At 44.9% G+C, this 10037-nt stretch overlaps 1 protein-coding gene across 2 annotated transcripts in view; it reads right to left on the reverse strand.

Annotated features, from left to right (window-relative positions):
• Window positions 1–9568, reverse strand: part of PPM1D (protein phosphatase, Mg2+/Mn2+ dependent 1D) — a 59811-nt gene extending 50243 nt beyond the window's left edge. For both annotated transcript variants that reach the window (XM_042255352.2, XM_042255351.2), the window contains exon 1: window positions 8913–9568. In XM_042255352.2, the coding sequence (XP_042111286.1) occupies window positions 8913–9384 (472 nt within the window). In that variant the 5' untranslated portion in view covers window positions 9385–9568. The remainder of the gene's footprint in view (window positions 1–8912) is intronic.
• Between the last annotated feature and the right edge of the window lie 469 nt (window positions 9569–10037).

Genomic DNA, 10037 nt, shown 5'->3' on the forward strand with positions numbered 1-10037 from the left:
AAAGTCTGACAGTCTGAAAATGACAGGAGATTATAATCAAATTTAATCAAATGATGATGCCAAATGTTGCTGCGGTTTTGATTTATCCTCTTCACTGAAACAAATAAACACAGCCTTGGTTACCTGGTATGCATCCAACTGCAGGGGTCTGATGAAGAGCTAGCTACCTAGATTCCTCTTCCGATCGGACACCTACTTCCTCAGGTTTACTTCCCTGCCCCCTCAGGAATAATCCAAAGAACTTTTTTCTTGAACCAACAGAAAGTCAACCACCACAAAATATACCATCACTCCCAAATACTATTATAGTATCTAATTCCTGTCTCTCAGTCGTGTCCAGCTCAGCGACCCAGCCAGGCTCCTCTGTCCATGGAATTTCCCAGGCAACAATACTAAAATGGTTTTGCCATTTCCTTTTCCAGGATTCTTCCAGGCCCAGGGATCAAACCCGAGTCTCTGCGTTTCCTGCATCACAGGTGGATTCCTTGCCTAGAGGGTGAAATTTGAGGAACAGAATTGCAATGTAAGCACCGGAAAGCCCTAATTTCTACACCATCAGAATCAGGAAATTAACACTGAGAGCATAGTACCACCTAATCTATAGATCTCACTCATTTTCATCAACTAGCCTAACAATATGCTTTATAATAAAAAATAAAATTCAGGATCCCTTGTTATATATGCTTATCATGTATCTTTAGTCACTTCCAACTTGGAACCTCAGCGTTTCCTCGATGCTTTTTAGGAACACTTGGCCAGTCATTTCAAGAATGTCTCTCAGTTTGGGTTTGTTTCATGTTTCCTCATGTTTGTAACCAGATTATGCATTTTTGGCAGGAACATCACAGAAATATGATCATCTCCCTGCAGGCAGTATACAATTTCGATTTGCCCCATGAAAAGTGATGCTACTCTTGAATCACTCAATTAAGGTGGTGTCTGCCAGGTTTCTCCCTCTAACCTTTTTCTTTTTGTAATTAATATGTTTCACAGGGAGATTATCTGAGACAACATAAATATCCTTTGGAGTGAACTGAATGGTGACCCCTCCCAACACCAATAAAAGATATGCCCACCCAGAAGCTGTGAATGCGACCTAATTTGGGAAAAGGATCTTTGCAAATGTAATTAGGTTAAACATCTTAAGAAGCGATCACCCTGGATTAGAGTGGGTCCTAAATCCAAAGACAAGTGTCCTTTAGACAGAAGGGGAGAAGACACAGGCGACATAAAGACAGTGGGGACGGAACAAGCCAAGAAATGCCAAGAACTGCTGCCAGCCACCAGAACCTAGAAGAGAGGATGGAACAGATTCGCCCTCAGAGCCTCCAAAACGGGATCAACCCTACTGACACCTGGGTTTCAGACTTCTGGCCTCCAGAACCATGAGAGAATACATTTATGTTGTCTTTAGAACATCCAATGTGTGCTAACCACCCCTCTAGGGAACTCATTATAGCAATTCTGTTCCTCAAAGTTTTACCTACTAGTTTTACTGTTTATTGATGTTTCTTGGCTGACTCAACTATTATGATGGTTACCAAATGAAATTTTCTAGTTCCATCACCCTTTCTACATTCACTCTTGTAAAGAAAAGCTTTACATCAGCTTTATTCGTAACAGGCAAAAGCTGCGGACAATACAAATGCCTATCAATGGGTGAAGGAACAAGCCGCGGTATATCTAGACAATGGAATAACCACTCGGTAAGGAGGAAAGAAGGAGCGAACTACAGGCAACAGCATGCGGCAGCACAGATTCTCTAACACTGATGGAAAGTCATGAATGACTAGCAAAAACAGACAAAATCGGTACTTGATAAATGTGGCAAATTCATTCAGCACATGTGATGAGCAAGACGATGAAGGTCCTTAATACCAAAAACTGAAAAATATGAGACTAATGATACAAGCTTAAATTCCATGATTTAGTAAGTTTTCTTCAAATGTGGGGAAGATTCTGGTGGCTCAGATGGTAAAGAATCTGCCCGCAATACAGGAGACCCAGGCTCAATCCCTGGGTCTGGAAGATGCCCTGGAGAAGGGAATGGCAACCCACTCCAGCATTCTTGCCTGGAGAATGCCACGGTCAGAGGAGCCTGGTGGGCTACAGTCCACGGGGTTGGAAAGAGTGGGACACAACAGAGCCTGGCTTTCTCGTTTCCCTTTACCCCTTCTGCCCCTCTTCTGCATTTGTCCATCTCTGTTTCTGTCTTTAAATTTAAGATAATGAAAACTATCTGCCAAACATAGAATCAACAATCTAGGTTAAGACCAGTTTCTTCATAATTCATTTCTTTAGCCACATTCTTTTAAGTAAATGCTTTGCTTTTCAGTTGAAAAATTAAAAAAATAAAACTTCCCATATTTCATCGTCCTTTACAAATACTGTGGCGAATTTCCTGTAATCACATCAGCGATCTCACTTCATTCATTTCAAGTGTATGCTGTTACCTTTCTAATGGTTCTCTTGATGACACAAGTCAATGAACTATGATTCAAAGGAATAAAAGCTGCACGTTGCTCACTATCAAAAGGAAAGGGCAATAAGAACATTATTTCAAATGAATAAGCCTAAAAAGAAGCACACATAAACTCTGAAACATTCTTAGAAGGCAAGTATAACACAGGAACAGTACATCCACACATAGGAATATAAATCAATTAGGCATACACTGTAACTTAAGATCAAGAAGTAATAATATGAAAAAAAATTTTTAAGAATATGTTGGGACTTCCCTGGTAGTCCAATGGATAAGACTCCATGCTCCCAATGCTGGGGGCCTGGGTTCAATCCCTGATGGGGGAATTAAAATCCCACACACTGCAACTACGCCTGTGCTGCAACTACTGAGTCTGTGTGCTCCAGAGGCCATGAGCCCCAACAAGACCCAGCACAGCCAAAATAAACAAACTTCAAAAAGAGGATATGTTGGGAATTCCCTAGCAGTCCAGTGATTAGGACTCCAAGCTTCCCACTGCTGGGGGCCCAAGTTCAATCCCTGGTTGAGGAACTAAGACCCCACAAGCCACATGACATGGCCAAAAGAAAAAAAAAGAAAAAAGGATATATTCACATTCTCTCTCACTCTATGCTATACTCATCAAGTCCCTCTGCCTCAAGACAAAAATAAGTCATATAAAAATTTTTAGATAATTCAAGTTTTCCTCTGTAAATTTGGCAAGAGTATATAAGCACTTGAACAATGCTAGAGAGGTCAAGCTTAACGGTAATTAAATAAATGAAGAAGGGCTTAGGGGACTTCCCAGGGGGTCCAGTGGTTAAGACTCCACCCTCTGCTGCAGGGGGTGTGGGATCCATCCCTGATTGGGAAACCAAAATGTTGCAGGTCAGAAGCGGCCAAAAAAAATAAGGGGGTGTGGTGTAGAAAGACAAAGAAAGCATTCTTTAAAAATATAAGAAAGCCCTCCCCACCCACTAGTATGGCTATTATTTTTTAAGAAAAGAAAAATATCAAATGGAGGCAAGAATGGGGAGATATCAGGACCCTGGGAGAACTGCTAGTGGCAACGTGAAACAGTGCACCTGCTGTGAAGACAGTTTGGTGATTCCTCAGAAAATCAAACACAGAATTACCAAATGACCCAGCCAGTCCACTTCCAGGTTTAGACTCCAAAGAACTGAAAACAGAGAATCTAACAGGCACTTCTACACTCAAGTTCTAGCAGCATTAAAAGATGGAAACAACCCAAATATCAATGGATGAATGGATAAAATGTGGTGTGCATATACAGTGGAATATTATTCAGCCTTAAAAAGGAAGAAAATTCTGACACATGCTACAATTTGGACAAACCTTAAAGACATCATGCTAAATGAAATAAAATTCAAAAAGGGCAAATGTTGTATGGTTCTGTTTATATGAGGTACCTAGAAGAGGTGAATAGCAACTGGAGGTAAAATGGAGGTTTACCAGGGCTGGAGAAGAGGATAATGGGAAATTACTGTTTAATGAGTACTGAATTTCTGTTTGGATAATGGATAAGTTCTGAAAATGCAGAGTGGTGATTGTTGCACAATCCTATGAATATACGTAATGCCACTGAATTATACACCTAAACCTGGCTAAAATGGTAAACCGTATGCATATACATTATAATTTTTAAAGGGGGAAATTTTTAATTTTAAAAAAAAAGGTAAAAATGCCAATTTAATCACCACACCCACAGAAATTCAATTAAACTAGCAGCCACTTTGGGCAAGGAATTGCATGGTCAGCCCTAAAAGATTAACCATAAGATGTGTAAGGCAGTATCTCTGCTCCCAAAGACCCCAAGATTTAGCCGAGAAACAGACAAAATACAGCAGTTATCTCACAATGGTGCGAATCATCTTTACAGGGATTCCACAAGACCAAAACCATTTTCATAATATTTCTAAGTTTATTTGCCCTTTTCACTGTGTTGACATCTGTACTGATGGTTGAAAAGCAGTGGCTAGTAAAACTGCTGTTGCTTAGCAGGAATCAAGGCAATGGTACCAAAGTGAACTAGTAGTCCTGTATACGCTATAACCAGGGACTTCCCTGGCAGTCCAGTGGTTGACTCTGCACTTCCAGTGCAAGGGACTGGATTTGATCTCTGATTGGGAAACTAAAGACCCCACATGCCTCAAAGTCAGAAAAACATAGCCACTCACTTCCAGTTTAAAAAAAGAAAAGGGAGAGCTTCCCTTGTGGCTCAGTTGGAAAAAAAAAAAAAAAAAAGGGAAACCAGTTTAACTTCTGAATGTCCTTGATGATGCAATAAAAATTAATTTTACTAAACTTCCATCCACGAATACATGTCTTTTCAACATTCTGTAAAACAAGAAGGGAGGTGCATAAAAGGCTTCTGTTGCATAGTATGGCTGTAAAGAGGAAAAGCATTTGTGACTGAGTGACTTATGGAAAGAAGTAGCCACAATTTTCACAGACCATCATTTTTACTTGAAAGACTGATAAAAATGACTTAGTAAGACCTGAGCAGGGAATTCCCTGAGGTCTAGTGGTTAGGATTCTGGCCTTTCTTTTTATATATATTTATTTATTTGGCTGTTCCAGGTCTTATTTAGTTATTCATTCTTCATAGCTCAGTTGGTAAAGAATCCGTCCCGGTTCAATTCCTGGGTCCAGAAGATCCGCTGGAGAAGGGATAGGATACCCACTCGAGTATTCTTGGGCTTCCCTTGTGGCTCAGCTGGTAAAGAATCTGCCTGCAATGCGAGAGACCTGGGTTCGATCCCTGGGTTGGGAAGATCCCCTGGAGAAGGGAAAGGCTACCCACTCCAGTATCCTAGCCTGGAGAATTCCATAGTCCATGGGGTCACAAAGAGTTGGACACGACTGAGCAACTTTCACACTTTCACTCCGAGTCTTAGTAGAAGCACATGGGATTTTTACTCTTCAGTGTTGCACACGGAATCTTTTTTAGTCTCCAGAACATAGTTTTTGGCATGTGGAATCTAGTTCTCCAACCAGGGATCAAACCTGGGCCCCGTGCACTGGGAAGGCATTTAGCCACTGGACCACTAGGGAAGTCCCAGGTCTGTGACCTTTCACTGCTGTGTCCCTGGTCAGGACACTGAGATGCTGCAAGCCACAAGGCACAGCCAAAAAAAAAGAAAGACTTGGGCATGTGGCATACATTTTTTTCAAAATGCAGTTTTTCAAGAAAAGCAGACAGTTATTTGTTGCCAGTGATAAACTTCGAACTGCTGCTTAAAACCTCGTATTTATTTGGCTGCATTGGGTGTTAGTTGCAACAGTCGGATCTTTATTGCGTCACGTGGGATCTTCCCTCACAGGGCATGTCCTCTCTAGTTGTGGCATGCAGGCTCAGTACTTACAGGCCCGTGGGCTTAGCTGCTCTGAAGCAAGTGGGATCTTAGTTCCCCTACCAGAGATGGAACCTGAGTCCCCTGCACTGCAAGGCAGATTCATAACCACTGGACCAGCAGGGATGTCCCCAAACCTCATATTTTAGAATTTACGTGTCCACTACCTTGTAGTGATGACAATAAACTTGGTAACTTCCCAACCTTAAGACTTCTCTGATGAGATCAGTGATAGTAACAAATGTGGGTATTTTAATATTGTATAATGAAATGCATCAATACTTGGAAGATCTACATAAATTCAGTGAGCCATTATTTTCCAAATGACTCATGTACCATGCCACAAGAACACATGTGGGTAAAAGGCTGATTCAAAGTGCAAGAGAAACCAATGGCTCTTACTGTTAAAATAGAAAAGTTCATTGATGATGTTTTAGATTCCACTTTGACTAATCTTAAGAAATTACCACTTCAGGGTGGAATATCCACAATTATCTGAAAAGACAAACTATTCCTCCCTTTTTCTACTACATATGTGTGTGAGACTGCCATATAAAGCAACTTGATAAATTTGATTTAATCGAAATTAAAAATTTCTCTTTAAAAAACAATGCTAAAGTTGCAGACTGGGAGAAAATGTTTTCGAATTGTATATCTAATTAACGTCTTGTATCCAGAATGTATTAAGATCTCTCAAAACTCAAAGAAACAAAAAATGGGCAAAAGATTAGAATATTTATTTCAATATTTATCTTGGGGGAAAAGTGATTTTTCACTTTAAAATGTCAACACACAATAAGCTTATTTTTAATAGGTTAAATTTCATTAATTTCTCAGTTTGTTTTTTTGTTTTTTGGCTGCGGTGGGTCTCCCTTGCTGCATGTGGGCTTTCTCTAGTTGCAGCAACAAGGGGCTATTCTTCATTGCAGTTCTTGGGTTTCTCACTGCAGCGGCTTCTCTTGCTGCAGAGCCCAGGCTCTAGGCATCCAGGCTGCAGTAGTTGCAACACAGGGACTCAGATAGCTGTGGCATCCAGGCTTAGTTGTTCATGGCATGTAGGATCTTCCCAGACCAGGCACGGAACTGGCGTCCCTTGCACTACAGTGCAGATTCTTAACCACTGGAACACCAGGGAAGCCCCTAAATTTCTCAGTTTTAACTTCTCATACAGTTAAATATGATAGATGTAGCCCACATAAACAAAAGCTGCTTAGAACCTCGAATCATTTGAGTACAAAAGGTTCTGATAGCAAAAAGTTTGAGAACCACTACTATAGCCTGACACACAGGAAGACTGTGTTTGTCAAGACTTCCATATAAGTATCCTACTCTTTTTTCCTTCAAGTTTTGATGATGGAGTATAAGGTTAACTGTGGGAACAAAATAAGCTTTAACATTTGGTGTATAAATCTTGGTTCAGAAAGTACATATATGTCAACAGACATACGCATTCACATTTAACAGCAGGATTTCTGCTTTATTAAAAAATGTTCAAGTAACAGGGTTTATATTTTATCCTTTCAGTGAAAACACATGGCAAATTTATGTTGCTCCAAGTGTACTCCAAAATACACAGGATTCTAAATGTTCTCTGCATCTAATTTTCCTCTATCTTGTCTTGCCGTCCACTCCCACTTGCCCTACAAGCAATGAAATGACAAATTTCTGGAATATGCTGCTGGTGCTTTCAGCTGTGCTCTGCCTACACAAAAACAAAACAAATCCATAATAGGGGCCTCTGGGATTGGATCAAACAGCCTCCCACAGGCGGACTGGAGGTTCTATGAGTCAATCAAACAATTCTTGGCAGAAATCCAGGCAAACAGAAAACAGACTTTGAAAGAAGCTAGTCTACAACTCTATGACAATACTTTTAAAAAATGTTCTGTATTTGATTAACCTTTACACTCTTCTCTATGTCTCTGTCCCTCTGCTGAAAATAAAGCAACATTATGCTACCTTAAACAAGAGGACTTTCTTAAACAACAGAAGTGGTATTGTGTTTTCTCTAAAAAAAGATTCATGCCATTCATTCACAGCAATGCCTAAGCACCTAAAACTCTGTATGATAACACAGGTTGGGAACAGAAACATCGGCTGCTTTAGAACACATTCAAAGCTTTGATGAAACTACAACTACATCAAATTTTTAGAAATTAGGGTCTCCGATTCCTTTTGGCACATCAGTAATTCCTTATCTCTTCCTACTTTGACGGGTATCTACAATTTACAAGCATTTTTACGTGCAAACTGTTGAAAACTCTCTGACATCAATTAGCTAAGGTAAGTACCAAAGGGTTAAAAACAAAAAAAGTGCACTTTCGAAAAGCCCTAAACTGAATTTAACACCTCCCGCTAACGGGGCCAGTTTAAGTGGTAAGAACCCATTCCATGCTTTTGTTTTTCATAAGCAGTACAAGCATAAATATCCTAGCAACATTTCAGGATCACCATACCGAATTCCTTCCCAAGACTAAGTCGCTGGATGATAACTTTTTAGCCTCTCTACTATAGCCAACAGCTTCCTCCAACTACCAGCCACCCGGGGTCAATTTTGGAGGCCTGACACCGCCGGTAGGAGGCCATCGATAGGCACAAGTCCTTCAAGAGCAAAATTATGACAGATTTGAAGGAGACACTTTTTTTTTTTTTGACATCTCCCGCTTCCTTCGCGCGTTCTGGGTAGCAACACGTCTTCAGTGCATCTTTTGGCTAAAATCTGGCGCCAGGTTTCAAACACGCTTTCCGGCTGGCTGCCACCAGAGTGGCGTAGCGAAGGGAGGAGGGGACGGCTCCCCACCGATCCTGGCCGGGGCGCGGGGGGGTGGAAATAAAGCGAGGGATGTCTGAAAGGAGACCGCAACCCTCTCCTTCCGAAAAGCCACTTTCCTTTGACCGGAGCCCCCCATCCTGGAAAGCGCGCTGAGAGACCGTGGAATTTTCCCTCCCGTCGATGGACACACAGAGAGCGCCCTCGGTGGCCGGGGGTTGGGGGGCTCGCGGGGCCGGCGCAACAGAAAGCCCAAAACTGCCCGGAGAAGAGGAGGCGGGAGGCCGCAGCAAGCCGAGGAACTCACCCAGCTTCTTCCACATGGCGAGATGACAGGCGAGGAAGCCTTTGCGGATGGCGGCGCACACCTTCGCCGGCTCGGACGACGTGAAGCCCCTCTGCTTCTTGATGAAACCCCACAGGTGCTCGCGGGCGAACTGCGCAGCCTCCCGCCCGCCGTGCCCGTCGCACACGGCGAAGAAGGCCACCGAGGAGCGGCGGCGGCAGCAGCGGCCGGGAGCCGGCGAGGCCCCGGCGTCGGGCGGCGCGGCGCGAGCCTCCCGGGCGGCCCCCGCGGCGCCTCTCCCCGCCACTTCGCCGCCGGCCGGGGGCGGCGGTGACCGCGGCGGAGGCGGCGGCCGCGAGGGCGATCGCCGCGGCGAGGGCTCTTCCTCGGCCGCCGGCTCGGGCTCCACCACGATCTGAGTAACGTCCTCCATGTACTTCCTCCCGCCCTGGTCGGAGAAGACGCTCACTCCCAGCGAGTACAGCCCCGCCATGGCCGGCTGGCCGCGATCCCGCCGGTCCCGCGCGGCCCGCCGAGTCCCCGCGGCGGGAGGCACCCTCGGCGCTCTCCAGCCAACTATTGTTTATCTCCGACGAGGCCGAGCCGGGGGAGGGGGCGGTCCCGGAGGGAGGAGGTAGGGGGGGCGCGCGCGATGTCGGGACTTGTCCGCGAGAGCTGGGCCCGAAAGCCGGGGGCGGACGGAGCCCAGCCGCTGCGCCTGCGCAGTAGGCCTCCCTCGCCTGCCCGCCCGCGCCCACCACACAAATCCGACGTTCTCGCCGGCTGACGTCACTCGGCTCTACGGAGCCGACCAATTCGGAGTCGGGTTGGCGCGCGCGCCCGCCCTCCGCCCCCAAGCTTCGCTCCTCCCGGCAACGGCCGCGCTCCTCCGTCCTGACCCGCGCGGGCGCTGGGGGCGCGCCCGACCCGCCCGGCTTTCGCTTCGCCACAGCGAAGCTTTTTCGGCGGGTGCTAAAACGCTTTATCTGCTAGTCTGCTGGCAGGCACCTTTTGGCACAATCCCCGGGATCACGATGCATGCAGCCGCCCAGGGCGTGCCGCTGCTTGCCTTGCGGGGAAAGCCGTGTGGGCTCGGGCCTCCGGCGAGTCCGGAGAATCTGCCGAGAAGAGACCTTTCATTTCTTG

Source organism: Ovis aries, chromosome 11, assembly GCF_016772045.2.
Source record: "Ovis aries strain OAR_USU_Benz2616 breed Rambouillet chromosome 11, ARS-UI_Ramb_v3.0, whole genome shotgun sequence".
In the NCBI taxonomy this organism is placed as follows: Eukaryota; Metazoa; Chordata; class Mammalia; order Artiodactyla; family Bovidae; genus Ovis; species Ovis aries.